The 16,988-nt window shown below is 51.3% G+C and overlaps 1 protein-coding gene across 1 annotated transcript in view; it reads left to right on the forward strand.

The window, feature by feature from the left end:
- NLRC5 (NLR family CARD domain containing 5) overlaps positions 1 to 8,034 on the forward strand; it is a gene marked incomplete at both ends in the record, with an annotated part of 35,076 nt that extends 27,042 nt beyond the window's left edge. The window contains 15 exons of the mRNA XM_079541331.1: positions 25 to 105; positions 380 to 463; positions 988 to 1,068; positions 1,656 to 1,739; positions 2,070 to 2,153; positions 2,236 to 2,319; positions 2,970 to 3,053; positions 3,945 to 4,028; positions 4,618 to 4,701; positions 5,676 to 5,759; positions 5,965 to 6,048; positions 6,193 to 6,276; positions 6,400 to 6,483; positions 7,413 to 7,496; positions 7,953 to 8,034. Coding sequence (XP_079397457.1) covers positions 25 to 105; positions 380 to 463; positions 988 to 1,068; positions 1,656 to 1,739; positions 2,070 to 2,153; positions 2,236 to 2,319; positions 2,970 to 3,053; positions 3,945 to 4,028; positions 4,618 to 4,701; positions 5,676 to 5,759; positions 5,965 to 6,048; positions 6,193 to 6,276; positions 6,400 to 6,483; positions 7,413 to 7,496; positions 7,953 to 8,034 — 1,252 coding nt within the window. The remainder of the gene's footprint in view (positions 1 to 24; positions 106 to 379; positions 464 to 987; positions 1,069 to 1,655; positions 1,740 to 2,069; positions 2,154 to 2,235; positions 2,320 to 2,969; positions 3,054 to 3,944; positions 4,029 to 4,617; positions 4,702 to 5,675; positions 5,760 to 5,964; positions 6,049 to 6,192; positions 6,277 to 6,399; positions 6,484 to 7,412; positions 7,497 to 7,952) is intronic.
- Between the last annotated feature and the right edge of the window lie 8,954 nt (positions 8,035 to 16,988).

Raw genomic sequence — 16,988 nt, forward strand, 5'->3', positions numbered from 1 at the left:
TGTTCTCTGATCTCTGCCTTCCAGGATACGTAAAGAGAAAAGCCTCTTCCAGCTAGGCGTAAGGCTCCCACACTGCCTGGAAAAGGTGGGATCAGTCGTTAGCAGGTGAGAAGGCATCTCTTTGTTCAGCTTATTCTGCTGCTCACCTTGTGATGAAAAATACTTCAAAGTATTTGAGGCTCTCAGCTCCATGTGTTCAGTTTTGGGACACCTCTGTATGGCACAGCAGAGGGAAGCTTGCTCAGAGAGGGCACTTCCAAAGCCTGACCTGTTCCTAGGCCTATCTCCAGGGGCTCCAGCTGCTGCAGAGGGAACACTGTGTACAACAGTGGGAACTGCTGATGGACACTGATGCTGGTGGTGTTTTTTTGTCACACAGATTGAATTTGAATGAGCCAGAAATCAAACAGGCTTGCTTCTACCAAAGGGTTCGTGACAAATGCACCCAGCTTCAGGAGCTGAGGTGAGTCATTAGGCATCTCAGAAGACTTTCCGGGGGGAAAAGGAGTAGATTTTCTTTTTATGGTCAGGATGGGGATGTGTTACTCTCATACTGAGTAGCACGTTTTCCTGGGGATATCCTTTCCAACTTGAAGCATAGTAATATTGGTAGTGCTGGCTGCTCCAGGCGTGTGGAAGCCCTGAGAACATGCACTGCATGGAGGAAATCAAGGAGGGCAGGGGGGAGGCCAGTGCAAGGTCAGTGCTTGTCCTCTCAGTCCCCTAAATACAGTGTTTTTATATGGGTAATAGAAAAGACCCCATAGAGGCTTCCTGGGTGTCTTCTGAAAGCATCTCACTCTCCCCTCTGACCAGCTCATCTGTGCAGCCCTATCGTGGCTGGGAGCTGCTGTGGGGCCTCATCACGTGCCAATATCTTGACATCACATGAGTGTCCCAGCAATGAAGGTGCTTTAGCTGTGGCTTAATGCAGACCTTTTGTCACCAGTGGATCATCTTCTCACATCCACTGTTCTGTTCTTGCAGGTGGTCTCATGTTGAACTCCATGATGACACAGAAATGCTAGTCAGCATTTTGCTGCCTCTTCCAGACATGAAGAAGTTTGAGTATGTCTCCAGCTGGGATTTCTTCCTTTTGCTTTATAGTTTGTTCAACACTGTGCCTCACCCCGATCCTCTCTGAAATGCTCTTTGGAGTATGGCCGTGAGCTTTGTGATCTCTGCTGAGCTGTGTGAGGTTGTGCACTGAGCAGCACCCTGCAGTGTGCATTGTAGATGGTTGTGGAGGTGTCATGTCTTGAGGTTTTTGCTTTTCCCTTTTCTTTTTCTCAAATGGAAGCAATTTGAGATTGAGACCTCGGCTCTTGTATGCACTGTGCATTGTTTTATACTGCCCTGCTGTGTGTCATAGGTTGTCTGGTATAAACAGCACTGAATCCTTTTCACAGCCCCCTTCAGCTGCATGTAAATGAGAGGCAGGCTTGCAGAGGGTATCTCTGTGATCCCCAGCGAAATGCTGGGGCCGGAGGCATTATGTGCTATTTGGCACTTGCACATTCTGTGTTTTGAAGATCTGACCTGCCCAGTCCTCACAGCCCTGTGTCCAGTAGCCATGAGACAGGGCAGTGAAGAAGTAAGCTCCTCTTCTACATCGTGCTAAGAACTGTGCTTATTTGATCCTTGCTGTTTTGCAGGCTGACCTCTTGCAGTTTTACACCAGCTGGAATTGACTGCTTGATCACAGGCCTGCAGAGGTGCCAGGCTATTGAAGAGCTCAAGTGAGTACCTCAGATGCTGGTGTCTGCTGCACCTTTCTTGAAGCTTTAATCAAACTACACCCTTTCTTCTTCCTGTACTACGAACAGGCGTCACATAGGGAAAAAGCAGCAGTTCCTTCTTACTTCTAATGAAGGATCGGTGGGAGAGACAAGGTTTGGGATCTTGGTATTTTATCAGCATCCAAAAGCATCCAGTTTTACTAAAACCTATTCATGGGACTAGGAGACACTTCCATTTCTCTTCTGCCCTTGTACTGCTCTCCTCTGCTCTGGGTGCTCGCATGGCTGCCCATGAGCAGTTAGTTGTTCCTGTGTTATTTCATCTTGTAGCCTGGGCCACATGAAGCTCGGTGATGCTGCCATTCCTAAACTTGTGCTTGGACTCTGTGAAATGCCGTCTCTGAAAAGGCTGATGTGAGTATTGTGACCTCAGCTCACTGCTAGTCCATCCCCTCAACTCGTGACTAAAATGTTTTACTGCCCATGTCCTTTCCAGCTTGAACCATAATGGAATTGGTGACGATGGCTGCTCCAGACTCGTAGAAGCCCTGAGGACCATGCACTGCATGGAAGAAATCAAGTAAGTTTTTCCTTGCTTGCAGTCTCTCCTCAGCAGAGAGGTGATCCTTAGTGCTGACGTTTGCTAAGGTCCCAGTGTGCTTATACACAAAAGCAAGGTGGTTACAAAATGCTGTGTTTAAGGTGCCTTGAGTTCAAGGAAATCAGAGCCTGATTTTGAAAAGGGGAGAGTTTAGTCTAATGCCACTCCATTGCAGTGGGTTAAATGGAGCCTCTGTAATTACATCTTCTCTGAAATCTATGGGGCCACAGACCCCCTTTTCTCCTGGGAGAACCTCAAATCCATCACCCCCCTCTGAGAAGGTCTTCAGTTAAAGCTTGCTCTGACTTTTTGCCCCCCATCTCCCTGTATCCAGGTCCTGTCCCTTCTCTACTACAGCAGCTTGGAAGACCAGCTGTGCCTTGGAATTCTGGCTGAAGTAATTTCCCACCCCTTAACAAGACCCAGTGATTTTGATTGCTGTTTGTAATTTTTTTAATGCCTTATTAACAGCTATGAGTCTTTCACGAGAATGTTAAGACAAGCAGCTCTTTGATTCTGCTGTCAAGGTCAAAGCGATCATCCAGCAGATGTGAGATGTTAAACAAGATGTCGTACTGTGATGCCTAGCATTTTCCTTTACAACAAGCCTTTTTTTCTCCTTCCTGAAGTTTAGGCCACAACAAGATTGGAGATCTAGGCCTGATAAATATAGCTGCTGTCCTGCTGGAAATGCAAAACTTGAAGAGAATCGAGTGAGTCACTTTGTTTTTGTTTGCAATGATTTGGTGTTGTTGCCAGTTGGTGGGGAAGCCTGGCAGGGAGCCTCTGCTGCCTTCCTGCCTGCAGCGTTCCGCCTCCTTCCAGTCTTTTCCATGTAATTGAAGACACCATACAAAATGTACAAAACCAATGGAAGGTGTTTCCTTCTCCTGCCTGTGTACATCTGGGTCTGGCATTGAATTTTTCTGCCAGCGGAGAGGCTGATTGTGCCCTCCCTCATGCAGCCATCCCCAGAGGCAGCGGTAGACACTTGCCATGCTTTGCTAGTTCCTTGACAGGGGAGATCCGTGGTTTGATTGTGTCCTGTGTCCACAAGCCTGTGGGGAATCATGCAAGTCTCATATCTATGCAGTGTGTTTCTTTGGGAACCCTGCACAGGGTTCCTACAGTGGTAGTCCCAGAGTTGCTACACTGCTCTTCTTTTCCTGGTGGAAGTAGAGGTGGAATTGGGAATTCATCGGAGCAAGGATACTGTCGTCAGATGAGGTTCTTGCTCTGAGATGTGGATCCATGCAGTTCCTCCTGAGATTGAGAACACCCAGACTATCTGTTAAGTTCAGCTCTGGAATTAAAAACCTGAAATTACTTAAATGAGGAAAAAGGCTCTGTCTGGGAGCAGAAAAACTGCTCCTTCACCCTGGTATCTGCCAGGGTGCGTGTGGCTCAGTGCTTGAGGAAAATGCAGGACAAAACCCTGGGCCATTTTCCAGAGATCTGGTTCTCAGGACAAACTGCTGCAGCCCCATGTAGGCTGTTTCTGCAGAGACCCAAAGCTCCCATTATCCCAGACCACAGTGAGGTATCTTACACTCACACGTTCTGCTTCTTGTTCAGTCACTGAGAGTCTTTCGTGCTTATTTTAGCCTCTCAGGGAACTGTCCTAGTCCTGCTGGAGGAGAAAAGCTGATGGAAGCTCTTGCCAATTGCAAGCACCTCGAGGAGCTAATGTAAGTTGGTCGTTTCCAATGGCCCTTCAAGAAGCAGGGCAAAAATCAAGGCATAGAAACCAAGTCTATTCTGACTCCAGTAAGGCCAAAATCAGTTTTAGTACTGATTCTTAGGAGAGCAAGGTAAAAAAAACCACAGTTGTGTAGGATAGGAATGCATGGTGCTGGGTGCGGGAGCTGTGGGGGCCTGGAGGATCCCAAGAGCTGTACAGACTGCATCAGTAGGGATGGATCTGCAGTTGAACAGCCAGTGTCACAGACACACGGGCTGTGCAGCACATGTGGTGCTTAAGAAGTTAGGAACAGCAAATCTGAGTTACTTGCTCTGTTTTCTGGCTGACCCTCATAGCATTAAGGCGATGGCCAGAGGCATCACCTCTGTGTGAATGTCGTGGGTTTTACGTCACTCCTTTACTTCTGCTGCGGGATTTGAGACTCGTTGTTATTTCTGCCCACCCCCAGCTCCTTTCAGCACAGTCCCATGCACATGAGGAATGGAGGTCACAGAGTTGTGTGGATGACACACAGTTGAGGAATGAGGCTCTGTAGTTCACTGCATTCAGTAACATTTCATTTCTGCCCCCTCCAGATTATCAAGGAATGCTTTTGGAGATGGGACAGCGGTGAAACTTGCCCTCTGTCTGCCTCGCATGAGCAGGCTGAGGATCCTGCAGTAAGTGTCAGCCTGGGAATTAGCTGGATGGCCAAAAGAAGGCACTGAAAATGAAACAAGGCATAGACTGAAGTGGTGCACCGAGCTCCTAAGGGGCTCAGGATCGAGAGACCCTCTTCAGTTACCCTGCTGCATCAAACACTGACAGCATTATTTCTTATCTGAAGTCGTTCCACCACTGGTGTCACATCAGCTGTTCTTGTGTAATCCCTTGCAGTGTTCATTTTAGAGATGAACCACACAGTGTATTCTCAGCAAAGCAGCCCTTTTAATTGATTGTGACCTACTGACATAAAATGACAGACCACGTCTATCTTCCTATTCTGATGTAATGTAAAGATAAATACGAACAGCTTTTGTGGCCCTTCACTATTCTGTACAGGTACCTTGCAGTCATTTTTCGTGCTGAACTCAGTGGTGTTACATTTTTAAGCCATATATTGGAGTCTTTCTAGAGCTCCAACATGTTGGACTTCCTCCTGCTACACTGCAGTAGTGAAGCAAGAATTCCATGAGCTAAAAGAGGTCACTGGGCTCAGTTAGCAGAGCCATATGTTTTCCATCCTGTCTAAAGTATCATCAAAAGACAACTTAGAGAAGCAATCCCCAGTGATGAGAGGCTTCAATCCTCTGGGTAGCTTCTTGTTTTCACTGGGAAGGTGTCAGGAAATCTGCAGGCTTGAGGCCCATCCACTTTTGTTCCTCATGCTGTTCCTCACCATCTCAAACTGATCCCGTGGGCGCAGAGCTGGGGGCTCCCAGTGGTGCCATGCAGCATTTGCTTTTGCACAGCTGGCTAATTGTGCTCCTTTGTTCTGAGCAAAACCAGTGAGCTGCTTGTCCTTAGGGCCAGGTATCCCTGGCAGCAGCAGGAACACCAGTCAGCATGAGACATTGATTCAAAAGATGCTGCAGCTTTCTTCTTGGCAAGTTGTTCTAAAAGAATCCTCCAATACTTGTGTTTCTTTGGCTAGCTTGCAGCACAATAACATCGGGCCAGCAGGAGGAACGGAGCTGGCCAGAGCCCTGGTGGCATGTGGACTGTTAGAAGAGATAAGGTAGGTTGTGGCAGGAGCACTGGGGCTGCTGCCAAGCATATGTACTGGTATTGCTCTGCAAGTGGGAGGCATTTCAGCCCACAACTGAAATGGGGCTGCATCTAGGCTCCGTCCCTGCTCAGGGTGGCCTCATGGAAGGCAATCCTTCCACCGGTTCCTAACTCTGGTATAATGTCTTAACTCCAGTTTCCTACTGTTCTTACAGTTTATCTGAAAACGGCCTTGGGGAAGGAAGCATCCATGCCCTGTCTGAGGGACTGCTGCATTTTGAGCACCTCCGGAAGATTGAGTGAGTACCAGGGCGTTGAACTGCTTGGGCAGAGCGTGGCTTTGTAGCATTGCAGCAGATGGTGCTGGGGCCAGATTCCCACCAGCTCCAATGCCACCACACTGCACCCTCTCTATTTTTTTTCCCCTTTTTCCTCTGCTCCAGGTTGAAACTCTGTGGAATCACTGATGATGCTTCGAAATTACTCTCTCGTGGCTTCCAACAGTGCCCTGCCATGGAGGAGATAATGTGAGTGTGGGAACGGGTGGGAATGGAGATCACAGGTATCTCAGGCATTAAGTCAAAGCCAGAACTTATCGCCCTCGGCTGGGCTTGGCTGACTCACAGCCTGGGATCTCTTGTCTGTCTTAGATTGTCTTGGAACGCCCTTGGTGATGGAGGAGCCCAAGCGTTGGCCAGCATCCTCCCAGGGATGGAAAAGCTGAAGGTGTTAGAGTGAGTACAGCCCTGAGAGTGGCACCAGAAGACTTGTATTTGTGGCACTGAGCCTTCAGCTGCAGTACTCCTATGGGATGAATGCTAGGAGCAGCAGACAGACTGCTGCTCTCCAAATGCTTACGTAGCCTGCTGCCGAAGGCCAGCTTTGCTTGGCACAGAGCACAGAGGTGCTGAGGCAGACTTATTTAACTGGAGGTGTTTGCTGTGGGTATTTAAGCAAGAACAATCCTGCCTATGCTTCCTGTTGGAGTCAGGAAAGACAAAGTGATATTCCTTGAGTGTGAATCATGTCATCTAACGGCCTCAGGTGAGCTGCTGCTTGCAGTCTGTCACTTCTCTTTGGTGCCTGGGGCGGTCTAGATGAGTACCCTTCTCATACAGCCTGTGTCAGGGCAAGAAATGCATAACCCAGGCTGTAGTGGCCAAACTGTGGGTCTTGGGCCACAGGAGACCACGGGAAGCACTGATGCTGCTCCTGTGCTGGATCTGGGTTTGATGTTACCCACTCAGCTCTGATCCAGTGGCATCACAGTGCAGCGCTACTCCATTGTAGGGAGCATCATCTGCTTCCCTCCCCCTGGCCCTTCGGAACATATAGCGTGTGCCTTCCATCCCTCAGCTGTACAGAAATAATGGTTTGTGGTTCACGGGATCAGGAACTGAGTTTTGTTTGTCTTGAGCGGGGAAAATATGCAGTAGAGCTTACAAGTCCTATTGCTAGAAGGAGGTTGTGGGCAACAGTGCATGTTTTGTGTATAAATAGGGCTGTGGTCATCAAGACGAGGCTGGTGTCCATTGTGGAACATTGCTGTGCTTGTGGAAAAGCATAGCTCTTAGTCAAGAGAAAAAAAGGCAGCGATGGTTCTGCTGTTTTCTGCTCTTGGTTTGGTTTTGCTTTTTAAAACTCTTCTCGTTTTTAAAAACAGCCTGGAGAAAAATCGCATTGGTGCCTGTGGTGCTACAAAGCTGGCAGAGGAACTTGTCAGGTGCCCAGAAATTCAGTTCGTAAGGTGAGTGGGTGTCACTGAGGGCTGAGGCTGAGTGTTGGCCCGCTTAGGGGAAGCTGGGGTGACCAGTCCTGGAAGAGATGTGTCTTGTGCTGGCCTGCAGCCCCAGGTTGGCTTGCATGGACTAGAATGCTGCAGGGCATCCATACACAAGCCAAGGAAACTGAGGGTTTGCCAGGCCAGAGAAAGTCCTGGAACAAAAAGAAGTCCTGGCCTGAGGACATTTCAAAACCTTAACCTCCCTCAGCCTAGATCAGTGAGTCCATTTTAGCAGGCAGGCAGCTGCTGAATTGCTGCTGTGTTGCTGAGACATGACTCTGCTTTGCTCCTGTCTCACTTTTGGACCAGCTTTTATAAAAATCCAAAGCTGCTGCTTCCAGTTAACTGCTGTGTTGGGTGTGTGCTGCCTCCTGGCCCACCATGCCAAGTCCTACGTTTATGTGTTTGCTGTTGTTGCAGGCTGTGGGACAATCCAGTGCCCAAGGGCCTCGCTGAAAGTTTGACAAGTCAAGACCCAAGACTGTGCTTCTCCTTCTGTTAGCGGAGGACAGCCCTCACCTGATTGAAATTGCTCTCTGTTTCTCATTGACCTCAAGAATTGCACTAAAAGGGATCCTGAAGAACCCAGGAAACCAAAGTTCCTCCAGTTAAAACTGTAATTATGTCTTCCTTCACTGCACTGGACAAAATGTGAGCACTTACGTGTGTTTTGTTTATGGTGAGCTTTTATGCAAACCAGAAGACTGAAGAGCTGCTGCTGAGCAGGCAGCATTCTCGGTGTACCAACTCTTCAGCTAGCTTTGGGATGATGAGATGCATCTGATCACACTTCCAGAAAACCAGCAGAATACTTCATTATCCTTAATCAAGATTGCAAACACCTACAGGATGTTCCAATCAAAGGATGAACATCCTCCAGGAGAGGATGTAATTATTTTTTTTTTATAACAGAACTGTAAACTGTTGACACAGTTACAAACGCACTGGAACAAGCTGCTTGAAAATTGTGTATAGCTCTTTGTGAGATACCTCTAAGGACTGCAATATAGGTTGTTTCTTGCTTCATAGCAGGCTCTTCCTCCTGCAGAATTGCTTCTGTTTCCTGGTAAAGCCTTCGTGTTATTGCAGTACAAATGATGGATCAATGGTTGTCCAGCAATGGTTGTTGGACAGTCATCTGTATTTGCAAGGCGATTACATGGAAAGGCTGATACTGCCTTGCATTTCAGTGAGAAAACTAAGGTACTGAGGCTGAAGGACAGTTTGTAAGAGAACTGTGACTGCTCTGTGTGAGAGGATATGCCTGCTTTCCAGAATTTCGGTGGGGTTTTGGATGACCAATTGCACTGTGTCTTTGAGGTGAAGTGAGGGATGATTTCACATGACATGCTGCAGTGTGGCCAGCAGAAAGGATCCTTCAGGCCTCTACTACTGAATCCCAAAGCCTGGCTGTGCTGCTGCTGGACCCGTGAAGACCAAAGGGAGAAGATCCCAAGCACTGAGTTTGATATGCTGCTGAGACCAACCATGACTGCCCCTTGTCTGCATGGAACGACGGCTTGCGTTGCTGCTATGTCGTCCTCATTATTTATTAACTTGTGTTATAATGTTTTCCGTATGCGTTTGTGCTGTAAATATTTAATCCTTGTGGTGAGCTCATGGAATTTTGTTTACAGCAGCGTTTGCCTGGAAAGAGCAAAGTGCTGTGATTTGGGCAGGGCAGGAGTGGGAGCGAGGCGGAAGCTCTGGGCCCTGGGCTGGGGACAAGCTGACGTCTGTTCCTCCTGGAGGAGCTGCCGGCCTTGTTTTAGGGTCAGCATCAGGTCTATAGCTATACTCTGACAAAGCCACAAGAAAAATGTTAGTGAAATTTCTTAGTAGACCGTAACTCGTTAAAGTAATCAAGTCTCTGAGATTTAAACACTGGATTTTAAGGATAAACTTCACCAAATATGGCATTTCTCTTCATTTTGGGTTTTCAGGTCTAGGTTGCAGATGCAAATCCTTCTAGTGTCTGCTGGAGGAACAGCGTGGCACACGAGTGCTGTGGTGCCACTGCTTCCCTACAGCTTCCCAGCACACAGGTTTGCTAAGGGGGCTCCTCCTGCCCCTGGGCTCCCAGAACTTGGGGAAACACAGAGGGTGGGCAGAGTGCTCAGTAAGAGCTCATTCCAGTCCAGACTGTGAGCTATATTTCCTGCATTTTCATTGTTGTTTTAGTGCTGCGTCTCGTAAATAACGATGTTTGCTGGGTGTGAAGAAGGGAAGCAGTGTGTTGGCACTCAGCACACCCCAGCACAGCAGTTTTGCAGCAGCCACCATAAGAGCTGTGCTCTTCTGGGCCGCCTCCCTGATGCACTCCAAGATTTCACTTTGTTCAGGTGTTGTGATGATTTCTTTTCCTCACTTACTGGCGTGTGCTGTTTTTTCTCCTTATTTCAATGGCAAAAACTTGACATGGGGTAATTGGGAATGCCACTTGGATGAGTGCTTTACTTTTCGAGTCAGTGTTGTTCTTTGGCTCTGGGGGGGGCTGCCTTTGTCCTGAGATCAGATGCAGTGGTGGATGTGTGAAAAAGATGAGAAAATAAACGAAGGCTGGGAGCTGCAGTCCCCAGATCCTGGTGTTGGGATGTGAGATGTGCTATCGGTGCAGCGCTGCTCTGGGCTTCCGACATTAAATAGTGCCTGGGAGGGCGCCTCGACCCCCTGCAGCTTCGGCTTCATCCCCAAATTCCCGATGCCGCCATCCGTCAGCCCCGATTGTGGCTGCTTAGCGGGAGCGCAGGACGCCAGGTGTCAGCAGAGCCCCGCTGCTGCATTGGCTGCTCCGGGCCTGACACGTTGTGTGTGGAAACCACTTCGCGTTTTAAGGAACTGAGACGTGGGATGAGATCAGGGCGTCAGGAAAAGCTTCTCCGAAGGGCGGTCGGGCACCGGGACGGGCTGCCCGGTGGGACGCAGCAGCGGGCATGGAGCTGTTCGTGTGCGGGCTGCTTAGGCGAGGTGTTTTTAACCGTAACGATTCCGCAACGCCACCGGTCCCGGTTTGATCCTGTCAGTGTTGGGCTGCCCCGTTGTGCTGTCAGCCCCCCGTTCCCAGCGCCGTGTCTGGAAAGTTTCCACAGGGAAGCTGCGGGCTCCCTGCAGCCTCCCTCCACCCGCACCGTCAGCCTGGAGCATTTTTACAGCCTTTACTACGAGGTTTCATCTTTATGGCCGCCCCACAACGGGAACCCGTCGGGTCCCGAGAGCCGCACGGGGCTGAAGTGGACCGGAGGCGGCGGCCTCAGGCTGGGCGTCGAGAACGATTCCCGCCTACGGCAGCGCCTCACGCCGCTCCCCTCAGCGCCCCGCGCGCGGGCCGGGCCGGCGGCGCCTGAGGGGGCGGAGGAGGGGGCGGTGCTGAGGGCCGCGCCCCCCAGAGGCGGCGGGCAGCGGCCATGGCGAGGAGCTGAGCCCGCGCCCCGCGGGAGCTGCTCGGCCCGTGCCGTGCGGTGAGTGCTGACGGGACGGGACGGGACGGGACGGGACGGGACGGGACGGGACGGAGGCACAGCGCGGGCAGCTCTCTCGCCCCGGCTCCTTCCGCCTGCCTTCCCGCTTTTGGGGAGTCTCACACTGAGAGCGTAGCGCCTGGGGAACTCGGGGAGCGCTGAGATGAGGGATGGGGCTTAGCGGGGCTTAGCGGCGGTGGTGCGGCCGGCCGGGTGATGTCGGGGTGTTTGTCAACGTCGGCGGTTCCGTGTTGGGAGCGCAGCGCCTGGGTTGTGCCGCTGTGCCCTGCTGCTCGTTGTTTGGGAGCCTTGGCTTTCGGTCCTGGGGAGGTGAGGAGCAGGAGAGGTGAATTTGGCAGTTGGAAAGGAGCCGAGCGACCAAACAGCTGAAAGCAGGAACGGAATGCCTCCCCCTGCTCTGCAAAGAAGTCCTTGTGGTTTGTCTTAAACCTCCGTGGAGGTTCCTGACTCATCCTTCGCCACGGCTCGGCTGCTCGCTGTGCTGTGCAGAGCGGCGCCCAGGAGCTCAGGTGAGTTTTGGGCTCCTTCTGCTGCTCCGTGCTGAGCTGCTTGCTTGCCTGCTGCTTTTCCTGGGCCTTTGGGACCGGGCAGATTTCCTGGGTTTTCCAGGACATGATTCCAGAAGCTGATGGTTTATGAGGAAGCATCAGGCATTGTGGGGCTTGTGTTATAAATGGGAACAAATCAGGGCTGGGAACGCAAGTTTTGCTGCTAAACAACATGTCCAGCTCTGCACAACCATTTAAAGCAAGTTTTACATTCCCTCCGGTGGCTTCTAAAGCTGTTGGAAAGGAGCTGTGAATCCACCAGGCTCAATTCCCATTATAAGCAGTGTTTGGGGTTTTGCGTCCCTGCTGCACGAAACCCCATCAGGGTGAAGCTTTGTGCCAGCTGCGTGTGGAGAGGAAATCATTTAGGAGAAGGTGGGCACTGAGAGATGTTCTGCAGCATGAGGCTGAGCACCAACTGCAGGGGTGTCAGCAGTGCCTCCTCCATCGCTGCCCTCCTGCTGGGTTTCTGTCCCCAGCATCATTGTGGCTTGGTGTCAGCGTGCCGGTGTGAACAAGCATTGCACAAAACTTAATTAGTGCTTATTTATAGCACCAGGCTTTGAAGTTCTGGCTGCTCAGCAAGCCCAGTGCATGCCCCGGCTGGCTTATGGTGACCCTAATGGATTTGGGCTGGGGATCGTGATGGGACGCATTGGTTATAAGGTGGTGGAAGCCCTGGTTCCTGCCCGAGAACCAGCCCTGCCTTCTGCTGCTGCTGGAGGCTTACTGGGAAACCCCTCTCTGCCAAGTCCTGCCCCTGCATGGGGTGGAGGGGCCCGGGGGCTGCAGGTGTGTAGCAACGTTGGAAAATGCTTAAGGATATTTCTCATTGCTGAAGTGATGTTTTTTTTTCCCTTCTGCCTTGTGTTGGCCGGAAATAGGAATTCAGTTACAATTCAGAAAAAGAGAATTTGGGGTTTAATATGTTAGATAAGCCTCTCAATAAGCTGGTGTACATTAAGTGTGCTGGGGATGGAAGGGACAAATAGTTTCTACCTCAGACATCTATCAGGGTGGGAAGGCATCAGTGCAGCTGCTGTCCTTCCTGCTGGCATCTCCTGTCTCCTCGCACCCGAGAGCCCCGGCTCTGGGATTTGTCTTCAGCATTCACTTCTCAATAAATGCAGCCTGCTGAGGGTTCAGTGCCATCGCCAGCATTCACAGTGACATCACAGTATTTTCTGCCCTAAATCACAGATTTCCCTAAATTGAGCCTGAGAGGAAGAATGTATTTAAGTGAAAACGTATGGTTGTTGCGGCGTGTATCAGCCAAACGTGCTTGTGAGTGGCAGTGGGGCTGGTTGGAGGGTGCACTTGGGTTGTGATGTGATCCTTCGTCGTGAGCCGGTTCCTTTCCTGCTGTCCGTGTGTGGTGGTGGCAGAGAGGCAGCTGGAGGTGTTGGCTCTGTGCATGCCGTCTGCCACAGCTCCTGGCTGGGCTCCTGGGTCAGTTCTGGGGTGACTGTGGATGAAGCTGAGTCTGGCCGTGCTCGAGGGCACCGCGTGGGGTTGGCTGCTCCCATCTGCCTGCCTTCAAAGCAGCTCTCCTGGCTCCAGCTGCTGCCGTCCCATCGCCATCACCCATCCTCAGCAGGGAAGTGCAGCTCAGCAGCACTTGTCCTCAGGGCTGGAGAAGCTCCTCAGGGCCCCGAGCTCAAACCCTTTGGCTGCTTTGTCAAAGCTTGGGTGCAGGTTAGTGAGTTACTCCCTGTTATCCCTCTGGAGGCAGCTGCTGCTGGGTTAAGCTCTCCCAGCACCCTGGGCAACCCATCCCAGTGCCTCACCACTCTTTCTGAGCAGAAATTGTTTCCTTACATATATATCCTGAAGGGTCAGCTCAGCCCTCTCTGCTCTGTGGTGCATGCAGACCTACCTGGGCTGTTCCAGGATCAGGGAACAAGCGAGAGAAGATCCTTTCTCTGTAGGGATTTTGGGGGGAAAAAAGTGATGGAAATAGTCAGACTACGACCCTGCCAAGGGGTTGTAGGGACAATTTCCATCAGGATGGGTTCATTTGGGAGATGACACATTCGCGTATTGAGCTGTTACAGACACCAGGTGCAGGCTGGTGAGTCCTCCGTGATGCCTGGGCGAGGCAAACGCTTTGCTTTGCAAAACAATCCTGGCCATGATCACGTTTGTTTACAGAAGGGAGCTCAGAGATGTCCTCTGTGTGAACCCAGAACTACCTGCTTGGCTGCCATCTCTCCTGTTCTCTGCTTCTCCCCTTGTAGGAGGCTGTACTGGGTAAATTGAGTCATGGCTTCTGTGCCGTCCTGCAGGAATCCGTGCTCTTCCCCGGGAAAAGAGAAGGCTTCTGTTCTCTGTGAAAAGAAGAATGTTCATTTTTTCTTTCCCACGGAGAGGAAATCACTGAAATTTGAGGGTGCTGCTCGTAGTAAGAGAGCTCCCATCTTTTGTTTGTGTCACATCAGAACCCGCTGTACCACTCCAGGCTCTGTGCTCACCCTCCATCCCAATGAGGAGCTGTTATTGTTCTGCTTCCCTAAACACTGTGCATCTGTTTCCTTTCGTAACGTAAACTCTGACCCCGTGTCCAAGTTTGGGTGGTTTGTTTTCTCTTTCGCTTTTCTTTTTTCCTGTTAGTGCTGAAAATGTGACCGGTGAGATGTGGTGCTCGCTGGGCTTCTCTGAAGGAGGGAGAAAAAGGAGGAGGAGGGAGGAAGAAGAGAAGAGAGGGGGAGAAGAAAGAGGAAGAAGGAGATAGGAAGGAAGGAATAGGAGGAGGGAGGGAGGAGGATGGAGAGGGGAAGGAAAGAGAGGATGAAGGAAAAAGGAGGAGGAGAGGAAGGGAGGGGGAGCGGGGGGAAGGAAAGAAGAGAGGAGGAGGGGGAGGAGGAGAAGGAATTGCTGGATTGCTGGACTGTATGAACCCACAGAGGGTCTGGGGAACACATCTCTCTACCCTATGCTTAGGACTGGTCATCAGGCATCTGCTGTGGGCAGCATTGGATGTCAGAAAGACGGCCTGGTGTGTTCCTAGGTGTGACGTGGGGATGAGGGGACCGGACAGACATACACCATGCTGCCCAGAGCTGCTCTGCGGGGAGCTGGGCGTGCGTTAGGGAACCACATGGCAGCACAATGAGCACGAAGCTGGCAGCTGTGATTATATGTTGGGAGAATATTTGGCTGCGGGTGCCAAGTGAGTCGGAGGACTTCATTTAGGGCGGTGAATGCAGAGAGACGAGAACAAAAAAAAAGAGGAGAGACTGGAATATAGATATGGAGAGCCAGCTCTGAGCTCTGGGTATCCCAACGCCCTGGGGGAAGGCAGCGCACGTGTGCCATAACCTGACCGAGGGACACGTGCTGCAGGAGGGGGTGACACAGGTGGCCAAGACCTCTTTCGGGCATCTCCATCCTCAGTGCAGTGCTGGCCTGCATCGGCAACTCCTTGATGGAATAAACATCTTTGGCATCGTAGGCAAAGGGCTGGTGGCATCTCTCTGCTGCTTTTTGCCTTCCTGGGGAGTTTTTTACTGGGCATCCCTTCGACACAACGGGCAGGATGGAGAGATCAGTGTCCCAGTCCCTGATTTCAGGCACTGCTTCCCTTCCTCGCAGGTGCTTAGGCTACGAGCTCCTGGAGGAATGGCAGGGCTGGAGCGCAGGCAATGTGCAACACACTCAGATGTTCTGGTGCCAGCCAGCCCTGGGAAAAAGCTTTTTCCAGTGAGTCATTTGCTGCCTCTGCTTTGTGTGAGGCACTGACGAGATTTGGGGGAAGGGGAGAGATGGAAAAACGAAGCCCGGATCTCCCTGCTCCAGCAGGACCCCGTCCGTGCCAGCGCAGCTGCCCTGCGTGTGCTTGTTGAAGGCAGCACCAGCATCAGACAGCAGCATAAATAGAACAGGCCTGCCTATTTTAAGACACAGATTGCATGATCTGGGTGTTGAAATAAAGAAAAATCTTTATTTTAGCTGCAGCTGGCAGCACGGGCTTGGAGAGGAGCAGGTAGGTAGTGCCTGTGGGCAGCTGGGCTGGGAGGGGGTTTTTTGCCTTTTTTGATGCTGTTTGAAGAACCAGCAGGTATTTCTCCTCGAGGACACAGCAGCAGGGTTCCTCACCTGTGCTTCATTTCTCCTTGCTGGAAATTGGGAGCGACGGCGTTCGGTTGGATGAGGATTGAGTTGTGATACAGAGGGGTTAAAGTCAGAGCCCTGGGCACATAGGGGCAGCTGAGCCTGTTCCCCTCCTTCCCTCCAGCCTGCAGCAGTGGCATCCCTGCTCCATCCCTGCTCCATCCCTGCTCCATCCCTGCTCCATCCCTGCTCCATCCCTGCTCCATCCCTGCTCCATCCCCAGCAGCAGAGCATGGGCTCCTGCTGACACTTGTGCCCAGGCAGAACAAACAACCGATGCTAATTAATTGGGATTTCCATGCCAAACAGATGGTTTATCAGGGGCTGGAAGATGATGTTTGAGGTTCAGAGATAATGTGGATGAGCCAGGAGCCGAGGAGGGCTATTGAAGAAAGGTACTGAACCAGCTGATGGGCAGAGCTGTCTCTCCAATAGCAACCCCAGCCATAAAAGTTTATTGGTTTAACTCAGTCTGAAAATGCCTCTTCCTCTCTTTCCCTCATCCCTTTCCTCTCTCCCCTCTTCTCTGTTAGAGACATTTTATGTTTGTTGCAAGCGGGCTGCACATCAGAAAGCAAAACTGCTTGGAGATGGATGTGGGACTGTGGGAGATGGATGGGGTTCTCGCATGATAATGGTATAAAGTTCACGTTTATCTCTGTAACACTCTGTAATGGGTGGAGGTAAGCTTTGATTGCAGGCTTCTAGTAAGCTCTCAGACCAGATGAGATCTTATCAGGTCCTATCAGGTAAGTCGCCCTGTGCACCCGGTCATAGGGCGGTTCTCACATCGGCCTCACGCTTCTCTCAGGGATCCCTTTCCCTGTGAATCCAGCTCACTGCTCAGCTGGGAGGCCTTTCTCACCAGCCCACAGCTGCAGGGTTTGTGTACCCAAGGCGTGGGGATGCACCCAAGGCTGCTCTGTGTCAGATGACACAGAGGTAGGGCATCCAGGAGGGGACTCCTTCCCTGCTGCGGTGTGGTGAACTTGCTCCAGCACACGCTCGTTAGACGAGCTCAGCCTCCTCTCACCCTAATATTGGCTGGTTCTCTGCTTCCCTTCTCTTTCCATATTCCCTCTGCTCTGCTGTTCATTCAGGATCCCTTGCATTCTGCCTTGCCTCGCCGTGTCGCAGCAGAAGCAAGGCAAGACAGTGAGGGTGAGGAGGGAGACGAGCAGCAGTGAGACGTGCCGTGAACAAACTTGTCCATAGGCAGAGGCGATGGCTGTGATAGCTGGACCTGCTGCTCTCTTAGGGGACGTACAGAGGACATCACCTTTCCTTTCAAACCTGCTGTTTGTGGAGCAGAGCCAGGG

Source organism: Tetrao urogallus (genome assembly GCF_951394365.1).
Source record: "Tetrao urogallus genome assembly, chromosome: 12".
Lineage (NCBI taxonomy): Eukaryota > Metazoa > Chordata > Aves > Galliformes > Phasianidae > Tetrao > Tetrao urogallus.